The sequence below is a fragment of the Rhinolophus sinicus genome, linkage group LG04 (genome assembly GCF_036562045.2).
Source record: "Rhinolophus sinicus isolate RSC01 linkage group LG04, ASM3656204v1, whole genome shotgun sequence".
In the NCBI taxonomy this organism is placed as follows: Eukaryota; Metazoa; Chordata; class Mammalia; order Chiroptera; family Rhinolophidae; genus Rhinolophus; species Rhinolophus sinicus.
In genome coordinates, this window is record NC_133754.1 from 169,646,906 (window position 1) to 169,669,603 (window position 22,698).

A 22,698-nucleotide genomic window follows, 5' to 3' on the forward strand; every position below is an offset into this window, starting at 1 on the left:
TCCTAAGCAGATTGTTCCAGGGCCAGAATCTTTAAAATTTTTCAAGTTTTTATTTTATTTTTAATGGTAATATACTCACATTCAAAATACTAAACGTATAAAGGAATGTGGCTCTGTCATTTACCAGCTCCCATATTTCCAGGTTACCCAGTTCCCTTACTAGACACAACCAACATTACCAAATTCTTTTGTGTCCTAAAGGTATTCTAGTCATACAAAAACAAGTATGTACATGGATACTCATATATTCCCTCCAGTTGCTTACTATAGACACTGTTCTATCTCTTAAGATTTTTTTTTCACAGAGGTATCTTGAAAATTGCCTTTACATGGAGAGATTTAATTAAAGACAGCTTGATATGAATTGCAATTTGAGTTCTAGATATAATCTTTACTTACATTGTACAAACAGGAGAACAAGGAACTGTCTGAAGTCCTGTACATAATGAATGGACAGAAAAATGTTGGGTTTTTTTTTTAGGTGTAGATAAGTTAATGGTATTTCTAACTCTTCTAGCATACATAAACATTTTTTAAATCATAATATTACATGAACATTGAATAAAATTAAATATAATTTAGAACTTTTTGTTAGTAATTATTATGCTTGATCATTACGTTGCAACAAAAAATTTTCAATAAAAAACTTGGGTTACCTGAAATACAAAATAACAGTTTAAAATTTCCATCTATAAAAGGAATTACACATATATCACATAGTGTCTCACTTATGATGATGGTGATTTTTAAAAAGTACATTAACAACTAAATTTTATTGCTTTTAATCCTGATTTGTGTAGTCCGTATTTAGGAGATAGTACTGTTTTTATGTCCACACTAAGTATTGGTGATGCTAAGTAAATAGTATTAATAGCAAGTAAACATGCACCTAAATAAGTCTGGAGTCTAAGTGGCCAGCACAGAGTTATATATTTATAGGGTGGACTTGACAAACTGATCTTCATTCATTCATAAGTAGTCAGTATGTTTCTATCACTTTCATAAAGAAATAAACTTCCAAATAGATGATCAATGTGATCCAATTATAAATGTAATTAATAACCATATCATCAGCATAGTTAAGAAACAATACTATTTGGCATTACACTGGAACAAAAGATGATTCTAAGATTCCAAATTTGACAGAATTATAATACTGACAATAATAATAGGATTCCTTTGGGGGATTGAAAAGTTAAATTTATAAAAATGTAATAAGGATTAGCAAGACTGCTAATACTGAGCTAAAACATAAAATTTTATTTACTGAGTTATAAGATTTCTACTTTTAGTATCAATGCTATTTCTTCCATTTTTCTTCTTCAATCTTTGTAACTCTCTGTATATTATCTAGTTTTGATGCTCAAAGAATAATGAGTTAATGATAATAAAAAATGTAAAGGGACAGATAAGAGAAAAAAATCATAACTTGGATCGCAATAATAAAATTTGAAACATGAAAACTGTCCCCTACTAGACTTTCTATGTGAATGCATTGTACTTTAACATCATATGTAGGTAACCTCTGATGAACTCAATGATTTATTCAAAATGTCCACCTGGTTCACTGTACTCTGGTTCACTGCGTTCTGGTTGATATTGGCTTTGAGTGGCCAAAATCTCTGTGGAGCTGCATTTTATATCCTCAATTCCATGCTTGGTAGTAAGATCTGAAAAGAAAAGGAAGAAAGCCTACTATCAGGCAACGTGCTATTAAATTAGATTTTTGGAATCGTATTCACTCGTCTATGGCAATGACTCTGTTTTACTTAGTCCACCATTGGAGCCAAGTGAAGGCTGGGAGTATAATAACACAGTCATGCAGGAAAGTCACTTGTCTTTCGAGTTAGCATTCATAAATTTGCATCTGCTGCTAACAAGCCCCTCGGCCACCCTGCAATTTTGAGCTCTGGTATACTTTCAAGTTCTGGTATGAATTTGATTAACTTACTCTGGTTGGCTTTTCATTCTCTTGCTTTCATGTGTAGGCTGATTAGTAATTCTCTTGATTTAATCTTGTCAACAAGAATTCTTTCAGATCTGTGGCCTATTGATAGCTAGCATCTCTGTTCTCAATGGATATCACAAATCCCCCTTCACTCCTCCCTAATATTACATGTCTTTAATCATTTCAACTGAAATTTATGAGGGAGTAGTTAAATACTTGGGTTCAAATTGTCACTAAAAAGAATTAAACAATATTTACTAAATCTAACTGGGATGAAACCATCTAAATTTTAGGGCATGACTCTCCCATCTGATTCCATGAATCATAAACTTACTCTGAGCTTCTCCATACCTAACTAAAGTCAGTATAGAAGACGTTAGTGCTTTGTCATTGTATATAAGAAAACAACCTAAAAATTTTCATATAGTCATAGGTGTCTTAGCTTTATTTGTGTAATTATTTTGAAATAGATTAATTTCAGAGATGTTTTAAGCTTGTAAGCAAATAAAGAGTAAGACAATGAGAAAAGAGTCGCATCAGTAGAAATCTCATGAAATCCTGAGATTTCGTCATATAACATGCAGAACATTTTTTAAAAACCTGGAGGTTCAGAAAAAGTTTAATGAACAAGAATTTTTATAACAAACATTATTAAGTAGTTTATACAAGTAATAGATCTTTAAATTAATTCCCACCTCTTTTGAGAAGCTCTTCACTTTCATCTACATAATTTATTATTTCTGGCATTAAGTTTAATGACTCCTTTGGCTCTGAAAGTGATGGAATATCAACTTGTTTGAGGCTTGTAGATATTAAGAATTCACACTCCGGCAAAATTGACGGCTGAAGTAATATATAAGCAAAACAACCTTTTAGTGAGGTTTTCCAAATAAAGATTCTTGAATTCACAAACAGATATATTTGTTTAATTGGTGTACCAAATTTTAAACTAAGTGTACACTCAAAATTTTTAATGCTATGCATACATTTGAAAAAACAGAAGTGTAGCAGCCAAAAATATATTATATTACAAGCAGTTCCAAGTAATGTCCTTTACGGCCACTGATTACATTCGTGATGTACACTATCCCTCAGTGCAGGAATATCTTCTGCTGGGCTAATAACAAATTTTAAAAATTCTAAATTATAAACAATCACTGCAGCAGATGAGAGATGGTGAATGGGGAGAAATAACAAGGGGTAGATTGAATGGAATGGATCTTCACTGCACTCCTTGAAATGTTTCTCTTTCATTCCTACAGAATTGGATTTCTCTACAAGTGAGACTGTATTTACTATGTGTACAACTCTCAAGAGTTAACTGGGGAGGAAGAGGGAGAATGGAGAAAAGGTGTTAATAGGCAAATTAATATTTTTTACCACATGTGGTAAAATATTTAATTGTAAGGAAATCCTATGAATGCCTTAGGACATCTATATCTATATAATCTCCTTCGAATGTTTTAAAAACAGCCCCAAATATAAAACATTTCCCATTGTTTTCAAAAAATGCTTATATTAATAGTAACTGTAAAAGCATCTAATCTATGTGGGTCTAGTTTTTTGAACTTGTTAAATTGCAAAAAGTTGTTTTCACTCTCAACTGCTAGAATTTTTTACATACTAACATCATAAAACAATTTTGTGTGCTATTGGAACTGTATGCTAAAAAACAGGGGCTACCTTTAACATGTATCTTCTTTAATCACTGGCAGCACCTAAAATGCAGTCTCAGACCATTCTTATTTTTACTCTTCCAATGAGATCATTTCTATTATAGTTCAAGTATTATCTGTTTTGTGTATAACTCACAAATTGACATTTCTAGCTCTAGTCTCCAGTTTTTATATTAGAACATGGTCATTTAATGTCCTATACCAGGTATAATGATTAAAATCATTGGGAGAGGTTTTAAAACTCCCTATACCATCATAAATGGCACTATTTCATCTTCTATGCAGCTTATTGTTTCAGGTCTTATGTTTAGGTCTTTGTTCCATTTTGAGTTAGTTTTGGTACACGGTGACAGATAACAGTCTATGAGATTATTATGCTAAGTGAAATAAGTCACACTTAAGAAAAAGTTAAGAACCACGTGATTTCACTGCTATGTGGGATAATATAAAACTGAAAGCAACAAAGGAACAAGACAAACAAAGAAACAAAAACTCACAGACACAGACAATAATTTAGTCGTTACCAGAGGGTAAACGGGGTCAAATATATGGTGACGGAAGGAGAACTGACTCTGGGTGGTGAATACACAATGTGATATATAGATGATATATTACGGAATTGTACACTTGAAAACTATGTCACTTTATACTAACCATTATCACCCCAATAAATTTTAACTAAAAAAACCCAAACAATAACTCCATATACCCGGGTTTCATACCAGACCAATTAAATCAGAATATATCTTGGTAGGACGCAGACTTTAATATTTTATTAAAACTCCCCAAGTAATTCCAACATGTTGCCAAGGTTTAGAACCACTTTCTTAGAAGTAAATTTGGTTTCTTAACCGATACACGTGCAATCCATTATCAAGTCTTTTTAATTTGACAATAGTCAATGTATATTGACTGCTAAAATTTTTAAAAGTGTTCTTTACTACTTTAATAAAAATCTTACTGAAAGCAAGTATTATAACATCATTTAAACCTACTGTATCTTCTAGCTTCTCCTGACAAAAGTTCTCTTTATCCACGTAAAAAGCTTCTTTCACAAGACCTTTCCGACCTCCTTGAAAAGGGAAATGTTCACTTAACAAAAAATAAAACATTAAATCAGTGTTTACTAACAGCAAGTTACATACCCAATGTAGCCAATCAAAATATGTAATGATTAAAATTAGAGTTGAGGTAGAGCAATGATAAAATATTATTATTGATGAGATCTAGACTTGTGAGCATATAAAGAATATTTTCTCTTCTTAAAAATATTTATAATATTGGGCAATTAAGTACCTGAAAAAATTAGCTTCTGTGAAGGCCTGTTCTTTGAAATCTAAAAGGGGGTCCTTCAGCAAAAACAGTTTTAGCCTACTCAACAGAGTATGCAAGGTTGGTAGGTGACTTTTATAGGCAAAAACTATTTCTTCATCAATAAACAAATCTGAAAGAAATAAGAAGTATAAAGGAATAAGAAAACATCTGAAAGTTATACAAAAAGATCTACACAGTTATTGTAGTCAGTCATGAGATAAAGTTGGGGTTTTCGAACACATTTTTCATTCTTTAGTTCTTTGCTGTGCTGTGCATATAAAGCACGTAGCGTAGTACTGGTACATAGGTAAAAGCTCAATACATTTTAATGTTGCTTAGTACACTGAGTAGTAACCAAATAACCTGAAAGAGTTATAACAGATCATATGTTTTCAACATATATTAGTTTAATCAATGGAGGAAAATCTCTTGTGGCCATCTGCTTCAAAATAGCCAGGGGTAGCTTAAGCAAAATTGTAAAGAAATAAAAGCACTTGACTTTTGATGACTCTGATCTTTTCTTCTCTGCATCATTTTGCCTCTTCAGCTCTCCAATTCATCCCGAAGACTCTGACATGTAGGGAATGGAGATGGTCTGCAAAGCCTACAAGTGAGACCAACTCGGATGCTAGCATTCTAAGGTTATTCAAACATGTTTGTTATAAAATTAATTACAATGAAAGTTATATAGCAAAGTATCTTGAGAAGTGTGATATATCTTACCTATTAGGAAACACTACTGCTGACAGTTAATTGCTGGAATAACATTCTCCTCTCTATCCCTACCCTATCATGTTTGGGTTACTTTAGAATCTTAGCTAACTGTGCCAGGGCTTTAACAGTTTCTAAGCCAAGGGAAGAAACAAAACCTGGCTCCAGTCTTCAAAAAGCTCTTCAGTGGAAAGAGAATAAGGAAAATATAAACTCACATGAGGAACTACTCAGAAAGCCAAGCTCCCCAAAGCAAAAGCCACCTTGAAGGGGAGCAATGGTATCTTGTGCTGGGCAGTGGTATTTCAGCTAAGTAATTTTAGAATGATACAAGAGAGGGACAGCATGGAGTGATGTCTCCCATGGCCACCTACACCACTGGTGTGCATGTGCCTAATAAATATGTGATACAAAGCAGCCAGCCAGGGACCATCCCTGTGCCTGGTGCTAACTTGAAATGTCAACAGAGAACTTGTTATATAAACTAGCCTCCTAAGAGGTTGTTTGTCCGAACCTGTTAAGTTCTTGACAATCTTGTGACCCAGAGCTTCCCATGAGACACCAAAGAAAGCTAGCTATCAGTTCCATGTCTAAGCAGGGCTTATCTGAAAAAATTTAAAGATGGTTCATTTGTACATCCATTTTGTAAGTATTAATGAAGTTATATTAATAGTAAAAATGCAAACAGCATTTGTTTAGATTCCCATTTATACATTCCACTTCCAAACACAGACTTTCTGGCCATCTTCCCCTCCTACAGGTTCATCCTGGTATTTCTGGGAGTCTGTAGAGATATTATTTTCTAACTACCCTTTTTTGATGAAGCCACTAGATGGCAGCATCACATCACAATTCATGTTGTTTCTAACCATATAAAGGGGTTTGTTTGTTTGTTTGTTTGTTTGTTTGTTTAACCAAGGGTGCTACTTCCTTATATTCTTATGGCTATACACCGTTCCCTGGAGTTCTTAACTTTATTATATGTATCAACATAGATGTGAGGAGACTGTTTTCCTCAATTGTAGAGAAGTGTTAAACTGTCAAGAGAAATCAATTTTGGTTAGTTAACTTAGGAAAGGAGCAGAAAAAAAGAGATATACTGATAGGAAAGAAGACAGGTTTATTAATTGCAGAAGGTACTTCTGTCTTCCTAGAAAACCCAAGATAACTAAATGAAAACAAAAGAGTTCCTAAGGAATCTGGTAAAAAAATTATAAAATCAATGGTTTTCAAGTGTACAGAGGATGCCAAAAAAATGCATTCACATTTTAAGAAAGGAAAAAGCTGTATTAAAATTGCAATACTCAACATATACCAATAATAAAAGATAAAGACAAGTCATGTTTGACTTCTGCAATTACAAGAGGTGCTCAAAGTGGTTACATCAGCGTAATTTTAATACAGTTTTTTCCTTTATTAAAATGTGTATACACTTTTTTGGAACCCTCTCTGTATAAAAACTGAGTCAAAAATTAATGGAAAAACTCATTCATGATGGCTACAAATATATAAACACTTGGGAATAAATATAACAAAAATGGGCAGAAAGTATACGGAGGAAATCATAAAACTTTAATGAGGATCATTTAAAAAAAACTTAAAGAAAAGGCAAGTTCGAAGCTTACCTGGCTAAAAAGACTACAGTAAAAATACTAAAAGGTCCCAATAATGTTAAATTTCTCAAAAGATCTGTTTTAAAACTTGGAAAACATTATAAAATAAATCTGGAAGACTATAGATATAAAAGTAGGAAAAAAATAACAAAAGGGGAGACTATTAATACAGGTTATAATTATATTAAATAGTTAATAATTATACTAAAACTGTATGATAATGACACAATAATAAGCAAATCAAAGAACATAATAGAAAATCCAGAAACAAACTCTAATGTGGATAAGGATTTGGCATATGATGTAAATGGCATTTCTCTAATCAGTAGGGAAAGAAAAGACTATTCCCTAAATGATATTGGGACAACTGCCAAAACATTTGGAAAAAACTATTTTTTTCCCAAAATTCTTATTTTTAAGCATATACCAAAATCTTAAATAAAATCTTAAGGCAAACATGGATAAATATTTATCTAATTCAAGGAAGAATTTTATATGTATAAAAGAAAGAAACCATAGAGGAAAACATTGACAGGTCTGGTTAAGTTTAAACTAAATATATGTGGGGTTATTGATATCTTTGATATATAAAGGTAAACATAAAATAGAAAAATAGACAAAAGAGAATCATTTCACAAAACAAAAATATGCAAATGAGCACTAAGCACGAGTAATTCTTAAAATGCAAGTAAAAATATAGTAATTTTTTGCCCATCATATTGGATAAATATATTACTACAACATCAATAAATATACCCTGGTGTGAACAGGGTATTTACACACCATGCTAGTGAACATATAGCTAAAAAAACAAAAAACAAAAGAACTTGTATCAAATAACTCCATTTCCAGAGATTCACTTTAAGGAAATAATTGGAAATAGAAACATACATTTATGTACACATTTGAAATTAAAAACAAATTGGGAAATGTATGCTACATAAATAAGATTAAAAACTGCAGTCATTAAAAGCCATGCTTTTGAAGAAAACTTAAGAATACGGTGAAATGTTCCCAAGTTAATGTTAATATTTAAAAAGAATGTAATGCATATATAGTATTATCACAATATAAAAAAATTACATTTAGATTATAGGGTTATACATTTTAGTAAAGGGACATTCTATATACTTAAGATGTAGATATCTTCATAGTTGTAGAAAAACATTAATAAAATTCAATCCTCATTCATGATCAAAAGCTCTTAGCAAATTCAGAACAAAAGGAAGCTGCCTCAACCCAATAAAGTAAATTCTTCTAATATTTCACCATTGAGAAGGATGCAAGCACTGAAATTATATTTATATCATTTTTAATGGGGAAACATTAACGATTTCCTTTACTGTCAGAAACAAGACAAGGATGGCAACTATCACTGCTTCTATTGAACAATGTACTGGAGGTCCGAGTCAGCACGGTGAGAAAAAATAGATATAAAGGAAGAAAGAGATGGCCAACGAAATCACTATCTCAAAGAGGTATCTGTACTCCCATGTTCTCTGCAGCATTATTCACAATCCAAGGCAGGGGAACAACCTAAGTGTCTGTTGACAAATGAATAAAAAAATATGGATATATATATATACACATATACATATATATATACACATATATATATGAATATTGTTAAGCCTTAAAAAGGAAGGAAATCTAATGATACAGAACCCCTAAGAAAATGTAGGATATGAACAATTCATATGTATTTTTTTCTTAATTATTTTTATTTTTCAATTACAGTTGACATATATTAGGTTTCAGGTGTATAGCATAGCGGTTAGATATTTATAAAATTTACAAAGTAATACCCCTACCCAATAAATCCAGTACCCACCTGGCACGATACATAGTTACTACAATATTATTGCCTATATTCCCTATGCTGTACTTTACGTCCCATGACTTTTTTGTATAATTGCCCATTTGTACTAATTTGTACTTCTTAATCCTTTCACCTTTTTCACCCAGCCCCCCAATCTCCTTCCTATCTGGCAACTATCAGTTTGTTCTCTATGTCTACGAGAGTGTTTCTTTGGGAAATTCAAGCCTATTTTCATTCACTGAATTGTAAAGCAGCTTCTGATTCTAGCTGATGATAGATATTATGAAATTTACCAGTAGTAGCTTCTAGTTTGCCATATTAATAATAATAGCTACATTTGGGTAGCCTGTTAATTTTTACAAACCATCTCTTTACATGTACATATATATATTTGATCCCAAGAAAATTTTTATAAGAAATTAGAAGAATAAATCAAAAGAAAGTATAGAAGACAACTAAAAACCATGAAATTTTAAATAACTGTCTCAAATTTGTACCACTTTTTAAGAGTGGATTTGGACTATGATCAAATCTTCTGATTCCAAATTCAGGCTCTTCCTACTATAACAGGCTCTCAAGTTTAGTCTTTAATGCAATCACTTTCTCTTTCTTCTGAAACTGTAAGAGGGATTTAACTCTCTATATAGCCTCACACACCTATTTGCCAACACTAAAAATTTTATATGCAATTAATGTATCTACATAAAAACAGCAGTAAAAAAACCAGTTTATTTTTCATGCTCAAGCTATAGCTTATTTGAAATAATAATAGCAATGATATAATAGAGCCTTAAGTTTTTTAATTTGAAAAGGGAATAGGCTGTTTTACATACAAGAAAGGTAGTCCTCAGCAAGTTTTTATACAGTTGGAAGAATTCAGCACCCTCTAATAACATGAGAGATTTGAAATGTATTACGGATAAAAATACTTTTAGTTATTACTTATGGTAAATTTGTAAAAACTAGGTGAATTTCTTGACCTAATACTGAAATTATTCCATCTTTCCCTTGATTTATGGTTTCACATACATGACATGAAGTTGAAAATCTTTAGGATATTTTGGAAAATAAGATATAAGCATTGTTTAGTTATCTACTAATTTAATGTTATACCAGATTGCTGGGTCGTCAGATCTGTACATAGATGCTAATATTATTACAGCAATATACTAAGCACACTATGATCAAATCTCTGAGGCTATTTTGAGGCCCAGCAGTCTTAAACTCCAAAAACAACTTAATTTACAGAAGTAGGATTAATATGAAAGAGAAAATATTTCCCTAATGTGGCAAAGCTTAGAATTATAATTTTGCAGATGGATATATGTAATAAAATTTTAAAAATTAATAAAACAAACTCACTGGAATGAAAATCTGTATATTAGTAAGAAATGTTTTCTAACAAAGGAAACAAATATTTTACCTTGGTTCTTTGCTTGAAGTAATGGACATTTTTCTAAACAGCTGATGGGTGTAAAGACTTCACTGTAGTCCTTGTAAGTGTGTAAAAGGGCTTCTTCAACTTCATTTTGGGAGTTTGGGTTTGAACTTGGAACAACATCCTCAAATTCACAGTTAATCTGGGTCACCATTCCTGTAACTGTTTTTCTAGGACATTATAAAATTACTGATTTTATGTATGCCTATTTTAAAACATCTTTATTAACAGATGTGATATATTCACTGTAGAAAAATTACCAAATTCCAACAGATTCAGAGAAAAATTACCCATAGCCCTACCACTCAAGAAATAAATTCAAAAACTGTGTTTTTGCAATTATTTTGAGTATTTTTAAACAAAAGTGGATTCCTGTACATAGTATTCTGTAACCTATTCTTCTCTGCTAAACAATAAAGCATGAATACATTTATATGTTAATCAATGTATGTTCATTTCATTTTAAATGGATGAACAAGATCTCATTGTATTGGTAAATCATAATTTATTCAATTACCATGTTTCCCCGAAAATAAGACCTAGCTGGACAATCAGCTCTAATGCGTCTTTTGAAGCAAAAGTTAATATAAGACCCGGTCTTATTTTACTATATAGTAATATATAGTAATTATTAATATATTGATATATAATAATATATATTTTACTATATATTTTACTTATAGTAAAATAAGACTAGGTCTTTATAATATAATAATAATATAATATAATATAATATAATATAATATAATATAATATAATATAATATAATGTAATATAAAACTGTGTCTTAATTTTTGCTCCAAAAGATGCATTAGAACTGATTGTCCACTAGGTCTAATTTTCAAGGAAACACGGTAGTTCCCTATTGTTGAAAATTTAAATTTGTTGTAATTGTTTTCTATTATAATGCAAAGGATATTTTTGTGCACTTGTCTAATTGTTTTCTCAAAATACTTTTCTTAAAAATGGAAATGATGAGTTAAAGATACACATATTTTTGGACTTGGCCATGTATCGCCAAATTGTCCCTTGTGCTGGATATCCAATGTCTGCTTTTCCATATCATTATCCAACCTTTTATATTCTGTTCTTCAACCCGGGAGGCTGATCTCTAAGAACCAAGGGCTCCCTTGCCCTCTGGCTTCTGGTCGGGTTTAGCCAATGGGAAGCACAGGCAGGAGATCATAGGTGGGAAGAGAGACAAGATATTATTCTGCCCAAATCTTTCCCTCCTGGGCCACAGTTTGGAGGTGGCTGCATTCTTCTACCATCTTTCAGCAGATAGCCCCTCTCCTATAGCTGCAGTTCTTAAGTGGGTCGGTTTCTGCTCAGTCCCTTTGTTCTTTCAGGCGTCGAGTGGTAAGTTCCTGCTGTTGCTAGTCCTGGGCACTTTTTTTTTGCCTCTCTTGACCTTGCCCATCCCTTGTCTGTTTCCTAATCGATCCAGGTGTATCTGCCATTGTCTATACTATTGGGATATTGGGACGTACAAGAGATCTTTCTAATTAATTTTCCAACAGATAAATATATTATTGGCAATTTAGCAACACACCCTAATACCATATACCTTTTTTCTGATATCCTAAAATATTTTAGCCTTGTTAATTCCCTATACAGATTTAAAGAACCAAAATCAATATAATTCCCCAATGTAATTGGAGAAAAAAATGAATATGCCATATCTTAAAAATCATATATAGAAAAAACTCTAAAGTTTCTCCTTTAGTCTTGAAGAAAATACAAAGTACAAGACAAAATATTTCAACTCATCCAGCTCCACATTACTCATAAGAACACTGATTCTTTTTGTGTTGATGAAAGTGCTCTAAAATTGATTGTAGTGATGGTTGTGAATATGCTAAAAACTACTGAACTGGTCATTTTAAATGGGTGAATTATACGGATATAAATTATATCTCTATGAAGCTGTTACACAAACCAAACCAAACAAAAGAGTGTAGAGTTTGAAGTCATTCAGACTGGGGTTTGAGGGTTTGAATACTAGGTCCAACTATTGACTAGTTGCATGACCATGGGCAAATTACTGAATCTGAGTCTTAGTTTTTCATATATAATATTGGGATAGTAATATTGAGCTCACATAGTTGTTATGTGGCATATAGGAATAAATATATGTGCAACATCCTGCATTCAACTGTGCTCATCTGAATGCAGCAAACCACAGGAGAATAGAGACTATGAACATATATGTTTTTCCTCTTGCTCCATTTGGCTATATGCTCTGTCCTAGAAGCGAGGAAGCTTATGGTTCTCCCTGATTTTTTTGCATTTTGTCTCCATAATACAATAGCTTCAACCCTTCCTTTAGCCTGTCCATCAAGCTATCATCATTTTTCCCGAAGTCTTATATGTATTTACTCTAATGTGTACTTATTTGTTAGGAATTTAATGTCTTTTAACCTAGCTGATGGTTTTTTAAAAATTAGAACAGTGGGAGGGATATAAATGATAAACGTCTAAGCATCACTTTGTCTTGTACACCTGAAGCTAATAAAAATAAAATAAAATAAAATGTACAACTTGAAAAAAAATTAGAATAGTAATTATTTGTGTTAGTGCTCTGTTGCAAATTGCATAGCTTGGACTACAGAAGCTAATTTTCCTGTGTGCCCTGTTATTTTTAGTGTGCAATTTTGTAGAACACAAGGTTTTTTAGGAACACATGGCAGAAAATTCCCATGTATGTTAAAACATAGTATATCAACAAATAAGTAAAAGAATTGAGGCCTTAAAATCAATATTAAGAAGTAACAAAAATAGAAACAAGCAATAAAAAGAGGTGAGACAGAGAGGAAAAGCAAGATTTAGGAAATCTAGGTAGTGCTAATGATCACAATGTTTATTAAATTCTATTAGGTAACAAAACTAGTAGCTCCTCAATCATTTAAAATTAAATTTTAATATGGGAAATCTCTGTACCTTCTGCTCAATTTTGCTGTGAACCAAACCTGCTATAAAAAATAAAGTCTATTAAAAATTAAATTTTACTGCATGAGACTATTAATTCAAAATTAATAGTGGCTTAAATACACAAAAAGTCTGGAGATTAGAAATTCATGGCTAGTAAGGCAGTTCCACAATTTTCAGGGCTATAAAGGAAAGGATATTCTCTCTTTAGTTGTCTGGAGAACTTACTGTTTATCTTCTAAATGTAAAGGGAAAATTTGACACATACTTCTCAAGGAACTCCTCCACAAAGAGACTTGCTTTCCAGTGATCCAAGATTGAGCTATCTGTCATTCCTCGAACTGAAAGAGCTGAGACTAGAAAGGAGAATGGTAAACATTAGCTTCTAGAATTTTATTTTACACTTAATACAATGAAGCCAAATATTCACTTTTTACATTATGGTGTTATCTTTATTTGTTCACAATGTAATTTTTCCAAAGTTTCCAAATATTTAAATAATAATTTTCCTTATTACAACCCCCCAAATCCCTTAACTACAGTTAGAACAATATCACCTGAACATACCATCCTCATTTTTACAGCCTCTCTTTCACTTATACAGTACTACCATCCCAGATAGTCTTGTTCAACAGTTCATATTATTCCTCATAAAGCCTTTATTAACCATTCCAGTTTACTCTGATATATTCCCCTTGAAGGGCCATAATGTTGTCAGTAGCACTCACTCTGGTACTTAATCATATACAGTTATATTTAAAAATTTTATGTAGTTTGTCTCCCAAATTAGACCATTGGTTCCTTAAGGAGAGGGACCATGTTATATACTAGTATCAGAAGAAGCAACTGAGTGAAGAGTCAAAAGACCTGTATTCTACCACCACTGTTACTTCTTACTAGTTTTGTTCCCTGAACAAATCACTTATCATCTGAGTCTGTGCCTCACTGAAAAAAACATGAAAGTTTAGTGGTTAAGAAGACAGGTTCTGGAATCACCCTGCCTAGATTTTAACATTTGTACCGCTACTTATTAACTGTATAATCTTAATCTCTTTGTACCTCTGTTTCATAGTGTTGTTGTAAAGATTAAATGTAATGAGACATGTAAATTGCTTGGAACAGTGCCTGACATAAGAGCCTAATAAATTTTGGTTGTTATTATTACTTTTAAAAAGAAGTAAAGAAAAATAAGTAGGAAGAAATTATAATCTCATTTTTTTCCTTCTGTACTCTTAGAGAAGCAGTTTGATGAAAGCTATTCTTTATCTATTTCCAACCTGACTGAGACCTTCAATGCATTGACTCTTCCATTTCGACGGTATTCATCCTCCCTCACGTCCTCACTTTCTTTCTCATGCAGTTTAGATTCTGTGGCCAGTCCCATAGCCATTCACTTAAAAGACTCTTGATTCCCTTGCCTCTCTTTCCCTTGTACTAACTTAGGAAAACCCCTACTCTGCACTTTGTGTAAGTACACTAGAACAGCTGAAAATTATTGGGAAAAAAAATCACCCAGCTATGCTGAATGAACTCATTTCAAATTATGACTATAAGTTTCAAAAGGGCGTCCAACACTGACAGATGATAATATTGTACCTTCCTAGTAAAACTGGCTTTCTCATTCTTGAAGACAACTATTTAATACTCTCCTCCCTCAAATTTTCAATACTCATCCCCCTACCCACTCTCAGTCTATGACCTTGCCGCCACATAGAAAATTGATATAAATAGAGAAGAACTACTTCATCTTCTACCATCAATTCTACCATCTCACTGGGATAAGTACCTACAAACCCTGCCTTCCTATCACAATGGAAGAACTATCCTGGCTCCTATCTAATATCAGTTCCTCTAATTGTGCTCTTGATACTTTTACTTACCCTTTTACTAAGTTATACCTTTTCTTTCCTGCATCATCATTTTCTTTTTACCCAAATCATTTCCATTGGCTAACAAACATTTCAAAGTCTCTTTATCACACATGTTTTTCAAAAAATCATACATCTGAAAAAACTCTCTCTACCCCACTTCTCCCTTCAGCTAGCACCTCATTTTTCTATTTTCTTTCATAGCAAAATTCCTCAAAAGAGTTGTCTATATTCACCATTTCACATCCCACTTCTCATTCTCTTCTCAACATACTCGAATCAAGCTTTCTTATCCAATAGTCTCATGAAACTACTCTTACCAAGGTCATCAATGACCTACATTTAGTCACACTAATGGTCAACTCACTATCCTCATATTACTTGACCTTTTACTTGACCTCATATTACTTGACTTAACAGAGACAAATTGCTTGACCTCGGATTACTTGACTTAACAGGGATAAATATTTTTGACTAATTCTTCCTTCTTGAAACACTTTCTTCCTTAGAATTCTACAGCACCATACTCATCTGGGTTTCCTATCTCACTTGTCTTCTTAGGTGGTTCCTCCTTCTATATCAACCTTTTAACGGTTGGAGCGGTCCAAGGTTCTGTCCTAGGCTCTCTCTTTATCTACACTCATGCTCTCAGTAACTTCATCCAGTTCCATGTGTTTATGTGCAATCTACGTATTGTTGACTCCAGTTTGAAAGTCCAACGGTGCTCAAGATTAATATTACCAGTTGTCTTGTTGATGTGTCCATTCAGACGCCTAACAGGCATTTTAACCTAATCAAAGCAGAGATATTGACTCCAGCTACAAATTGGCTTCCCATGAGCCATTCCCTGTCTTAGGAAATAGCACTGCCATCCACCCAGCTGTTCAGGTCAAAAACCTTTAAAATATAAAGAAGAAATAACAATAAAAAGAAAATCTTTATTCTCCTATTTTTTTAACCCTTCCACTATTGGCTAGACCTCTGAAATAATCCCAATTTCAACCACTTCTCACATCTCCATTATTATAAGCCTACTCCAAGCCACCATCATCTTTTTTTTCTTTTAGCAATTAAAAAAATTTTTTTATTGGAGAATATTGCGGAATAGTGTGTTTTCCAGGGCCCATCAGCTCCAAGTCATTGTCCTTCAATTTAGTTGTGGAGGGCACAGCTCAGCTCGAAGTCCAGTTGCCATTTTCAATCTTTAGTTGCAGGGGGCGCAGCCCACCATCCCATGCAGGAATTGAACTGGCAACCTTATATTTGAGAGCTCACGCTCTAACCAACTGAGCCATCCAGCCGCCCCTGCCACCATCATCTTAATGCAGAGTGTAGATTCACCCAGCACTGCAGATTCTGAACCACTACAATACCTTCCTGATTGACTTTCCTGTCTCTACTCTTGCCTCCTTATTCCTACCCTTCCCATTCTCCAAACAACCAGAATGACTTTTTTTAAAGCATAAATCAGGTAATGTCACTCCCCCTCTTAAAACTGCCCAGTGACTTACCACATTAGCCATAATATAAACAAACAAACAAACTCCATATTATGACCTGCAAAGCCTTATATCGTTCAGAAACTGCCTACTTTTCAGATCTCCCCTTTTTCATCAATCAGTCACAAAGGCCTAATTTTCTGGCCCTTACACATATCAAGTTTATTCCTGAGTCAGGAACTTTGCATTTGTTTGGAAGACTTCCCCCATACCTTCTTATGGTTGTTGCCTTCTCATCATTCAGATCTCAATTCAAATGTCCACCTCTTCATAGAAGCCCTTCCCCAATCATCTTAGGAAAAAGCACTCCCTACTCCTGAAGTTTCATATCACATTATACTATTGTGTCCTCTCTATACATTTATCAGTACCACACATCAGTTTGTTTGTTTAACGGTTTTATTGCTGCATCCTCCTTACCAGACTGAAAACCCATTGAGGGCAGGGATTAGTTCTATGTCTTATCAGTAACTCTGTCCTTAGCACCTCTAACAATGCCTGCTACATAATGCATGCTAAATAAATGTTGACTTACTTGACTTGTCTGTCCATGGAGGCGTCTTAAGTCCATGACATGACAAAAGCAAAAGATGATATTTTGTATATATACATTTTAAAATAGTTTTATAGTCAGTGTATCATCACAACTTAAATTAGCTCTTCTATAGTTGAGCAACATCGTATTATAATAGAACAAATATTTATAATGTTAGAATATTTTAAGACTTCATCACCTACATATCTTTTATTCTATTCATATCTAGTATAAGCTTTCTAATTCTTTCGTTTGTCACCTAAATTCTGTCATAAAAATGAATAAATGCAATGTGTTTTATTTAATAAGAAAAACACTGCATTTTCTTAATAATTTACTGTGCTTAGCTCTGAAATCATTTTTAAAATAGATTTTTGAGAAATAAAACATACCTCTCATCCATGGCATCCTAAATTTATTATCAATAACGTCTGCATGACAATTTCCATCTCGATATAAACATGAAGGGATTCGAAGCAAAAAAGCATCTCTGCAGAACTTCTTTCTAACTACAGTCTATGTAAGAAAGTAACATTATAAAATCTTTTAATATATTTAATAGATTTAACATTTATTTATCAATATTCAGAATATTAAAATTCTCTATTCTTTTAAATTTATAATATTTTTATTTAAAGGTAATATATGCTCCTTATAAAATATCAAATAACACAGAATTATGTACTGAGAAAGTCAAGGTCTCTAGTGATACCAGTAATTGTTTGGTGTATTTTCCTATAGACTTGTTTTCTAGGTTACGCTAAAATGTGCGTGTGTGTGTGTGTGTGTGTGTGTGTGTTTGACCAAAAATGGGATCACATCATTTATATACCACTTAACAGTGTGCTTTTCTTTTCACTTAGTATTATATAGTTGTCTTAACTTTTGTTTTCTGTCTTTGCATTATTTCACTTCTGACAACCATAAAATGTATTTCTAATTTAAAAAACCTAACATATAAAACTGTTTAAGAGGATGTTAAATCAGTTAAGTAAACTTATAAATCAAAGTTCTATATAGTTTGATTCTGTCTTTACTTTTCATCTTTATCTCCCATTATTCTCTAATACTAACTGTTCTCTTTAAATAGATCTCACTACCCCCTTAACATTTAGCAGTCACTTCCTTATCAACACCATGGTCTACAGTGTGCATCTGAAAAATGCCCCACTACTATTTTCTAGCTATGAAAATCCTATTCATCTTTCAAGGCTTGTCTTAAGCAATAGGTCCTCTATGAAGTTTTCTCTGTGACTCTCAACTTCCCACAGAATTCATTATTTTTATGTACTTGGACAAATGATAGTTTCTTGCATTATTTCCCAAGAGTTTTATGTTTGCTAAAGGTGTTAAAACACATTATCGAAGAGGTCCTCATTATCCAAAAATACGTGGTACAAAGAAAAGGTCCATTAAAGTAACTTATATAAAATGAGGATCAAAGGTTCATAGTAAGAAGGAAAAACAGTTTGATTGGTACTTTATCTAGAACAATGAAATAAGATTATAAAAATTAAATTTTATACCTAACAAAATTTTGCTTATCATTAGCTTATCATAGCTTTTTTTGTCATATTTTTCCCACAAATTGTATTATATGATGATATACATGGTTTTAATCATTACTTCACCTTTGATCACAAAGAAGATATTTTTAGAAAATATTTGAGGATTTAATCAAATTTTCCCAAGGCATCTCCCACCCCTTTGATATTCAAACCATTCTCTCCTTGTTTGTTAACTGATCTAATTTTGCAAGATCCTCATTTGATAATAGCTTTACCTGTTACTTGAGTGGTTCTTCAATATTGTTTTCATGAATTTTTAAAAACCCTGCATTGTTGCAAGATTTACCATTGATTAGTATCATATTTGTACTATATCATGAGGTGTGGTACATGAGCAAGAAACTAAGATACATTGGACAAGGATAAAAGTTTGAGGATGTTTGAGTATTGATTAATTTTGCAAGTGGCCAATATATTCATAAATATATTTGTGTAAAAATGACTTCTGATCCTCTACCATATACACATTATAATGACACATTTGCTTCTCTCACTTATGAGGGAATAATAAAACCTGAAGATGCCTATATTTCTTGTTTTCTGTAAAATGTAACAGTTTTAGTTACATTGGAGTAATTTTTTTCCTGGTAGATAGGGTTAAGGTTATATAAAAAACTAAAATTTAACTTGTCAATTAAGATCATAAGAACAATGAACTATTGTATGACAAGCACTCCAATTACTTAACAATGTTCCTGGATTGAGTCTCAGCTTTGCACAAGCTATTTAACTTCTCTAGACATCAGTTTCCTAACTGTAAAGTTGTAAAACTTGTGTAATAATAGTATCTACCTCAAGAAGTAGTTATGATAATCAAATGACATAATCCATCAAAAGAGCAAACGATCAAATGATCTAATCCATAAAAAGAGCAAAGTATCTGGCCCACAGTAAGTGGTCAATACAAGCTGTTATTGTTATTTTATTGCTTTCCCCCACCTCCTTTCAATAAAGATCACTCAAGATTGTTCATAAAAGCAGCCCAAACTTGCCAAGAATTTCCTTTTTTTTTTCTTGACCCCTTTAACTTCATGTTAAATTGCCCGTAATTTCCTTCCAAAAGTGGCATTTTTAAGGTATGTTAAAAGTAGGAAAGAATTTTAAATGAACCTCACAGCAGTTAGAGTAAGGATTAACCTAAGGACAACAGTAAAATTATCATAATCACATAGGGAATGTAGATAACACTTTTTATATCATAATTCTTAGTAAATAGGTAGTGATCCGGTAACACCCTACCTCATATAAGTAGTCTATTGCACAATATTTGAACGTTGAAAACATATCTTCTTTCTTTGAAAGCAGTACAAATTTCAACATCTGGAAATATAAAAATTAAAATTAAATCTTGGTAAAATAGTAAGCAAGGAGCAGAAAATCATTCTTAATCACAAAACTTTGGTTCATTCACTTTAAAAAAGGCTCTGACAGAGAGAAGATTAGTGTTTTCCAGGGTCCAGGAGGAGTGTAGAATGGGAAGTGACCGCTTAACAGGATTTCCTTTTGGAGCAATGAACATGTTATAGAACTATATAACGGTATATGGTTGCACAACAGTGTAAATGTGTTAAATGCCACTGAATTGTACACTTTAAAATAGTTAAAGTGATAAATTATATGTTATGTATATTTTACCACAATAAAAATGAAACTGAAAAAAATAAAAGGCTTTGAATGATAAAAAATTAACTATAAACATAACTTATTACTGATTTACATCTAAAATGAAAATAATATGTTGATATAAAATGATTCATATATTTTTCACACTGTTTAATTCATGCAATGTCTAATTGGTAAATTGATATATATTTAATGTGATCATTTTGTTGCAAAAGAGGCTGGAGTTCACAAGACTGATAGAGTGGTTTTCTCAGGATAATCATATTTCTTAAGTGCCTTTGAAATCAAATAACCAAGAGCAAAACTGCTAAAGCAGTGGAGTGGGATTTGGGAAATTCCACTCTCTTACTTAGAAAATAAAAAGCCTGACGTTAGAATTCCCTAATGGCTAGCTCATTTGGAGTAAAGCAACTATGGCCTAAGTCAGTGGGTCATTATTGGTAAATCAAGAAATTCATCTAAAGAAACAATAAGTGAAATTTAGAATGCTGAATGAGTCCAAAATGGTTCTCATTTATGTGAGAACCAGAGGAATTATAGTTTAGATAAGGTATTCTAGGACAGGGTCCAGTTTATCACAGAGTTCTTAGCACTTTGATTAGTCATTTAAAATGTTTCAGGGTAAGCTAGAAGTTTTCATATAGTAGTTTGTCAATAAGTATTTAGCAAATGAAATATACATTGTAATTCAAATGGTCTTGCCTTAGTTTCATTGTCACTTTAAATTTGTTTGAGATTTACCTATTTCCTTATCCATCGTGAAGGTACTGCACCAGAAGACCTGAAGATCTCATATACATTAATTGGCTATGAATCTATTCCTATTTTCAGTTATCATCAAAGCAAACATTCTTAACTACTCAACTAACGGATTAAAAAAACTCAGAGCAAACTTCTTAATACAAAACACAAGTCTTTCGTTTGATTAATGAATCAGAAGACATTTCGGATATTACAATAAGCTTTCCAATGAAAACAAATCCAATAAGTTGTCTGAATTATTTTTAATATTGTTAGATTCTGTGGTATCAACAAATGCGGGGAATACCTAATATTGGCGCCCTCTTTCATTCTTACTTAAACAATGCCTACATAGCATTTTCTTACTGGTGATTACTTCTCTGGAAATAATTTCAATCATTGTGCTTTCATACCTTTTCCATATAGTGTATCACTGATCTTTGCAGCAAATATTTCTTCTACAGTTTCCATTTCTTGATATTGTGCTCTCAGAAAATATTATCTGATTGTGCCTCATTTTAGAAGTCACTTCAAAACGTTAAAAACCAATTCTACCTAATTTATCCATTCAGTTTATTGTCAGCATTTATCTTAAATTTTCCTTTTTTGTGAAGCTTAATATTTCTACTAGCTTCGGATTCATCATGCTCATCGACTTCCTTAATCAGCAATTACTGTTGTATTGAAGTTAACCACTTAAATTCATCTAAATAGACAGTACTTAAATAAGATACTATGTTATATACCTAGAATTTCTTTCATCTGTCAACTTAATTTCATTGCATTATATAATAGATATCTCAATCCATCTTATAATGGTGGATGGATAGGAAGAGAAATAAACTGGCCTTATTTCTAAACATCAAAGACAAGGGAAAAAACAGGCAGAATCATGGTTATGGTTAGAGAAAAGGTATTTAAAAACATACAATTTTACACTGCAGCAATTCCTGAAATATTTTTCCTTACCTGATTTTAAAGATTTTATTTCTCTGGTTCTACCTGCTGACTGGTATCTGTTGGGCCAAAGTGGAAATGTATACAAATAATTAGGTCAGGTGCTTATGCACAGGACGGTAAAGGAAGGTTTCCCAAGATTTTTTCCTCCCAGGTTTACTGACGTATAATTGACCAAAAAAATTTTATATTTGAATGATGTACATATATACAATGGCATATAATTCCCAAGATTTAAGACCACACTGGTGTGTGTGAATCTTCAGGATGGCTTCCCGTCTCTTCCCACCAGCCTAAGGCCTCGGTTTTCTTCCCTTCTTCACTCCCTCACATAAAAATGACATTTTAACCATGTAAAATCGCAGAGGAAGCGCGGTACACATGTTTTCTCATATTGTTTAAGTTGTACAACTTCTAGTTAGTGGACTCAAGTTCCATTGGCCTTTCTGTGTCCTTCACT

General features: G+C 32.5%; 1 protein-coding gene across 1 annotated transcript in view; it reads right to left on the minus strand.

The window, feature by feature from the left end:
* The window catches only part of SHOC1 (shortage in chiasmata 1), a 58,941-nt gene extending 38,740 nt beyond the window's left edge, over window positions 1-20,201 (minus strand). Inside the window, 10 exon segments of the mRNA XM_019749524.2 lie at window positions 400-473; window positions 476-513; window positions 1,560-1,670; window positions 2,644-2,791; window positions 4,605-4,716; window positions 4,921-5,068; window positions 10,505-10,689; window positions 13,716-13,803; window positions 17,742-17,865; window positions 20,157-20,201. Coding sequence (XP_019605083.2) covers window positions 400-473; window positions 476-513; window positions 1,560-1,670; window positions 2,644-2,791; window positions 4,605-4,716; window positions 4,921-5,068; window positions 10,505-10,689; window positions 13,716-13,803; window positions 17,742-17,865; window positions 20,157-20,201 — 1,073 coding nt within the window.
* Between the last annotated feature and the right edge of the window lie 2,497 nt (window positions 20,202-22,698).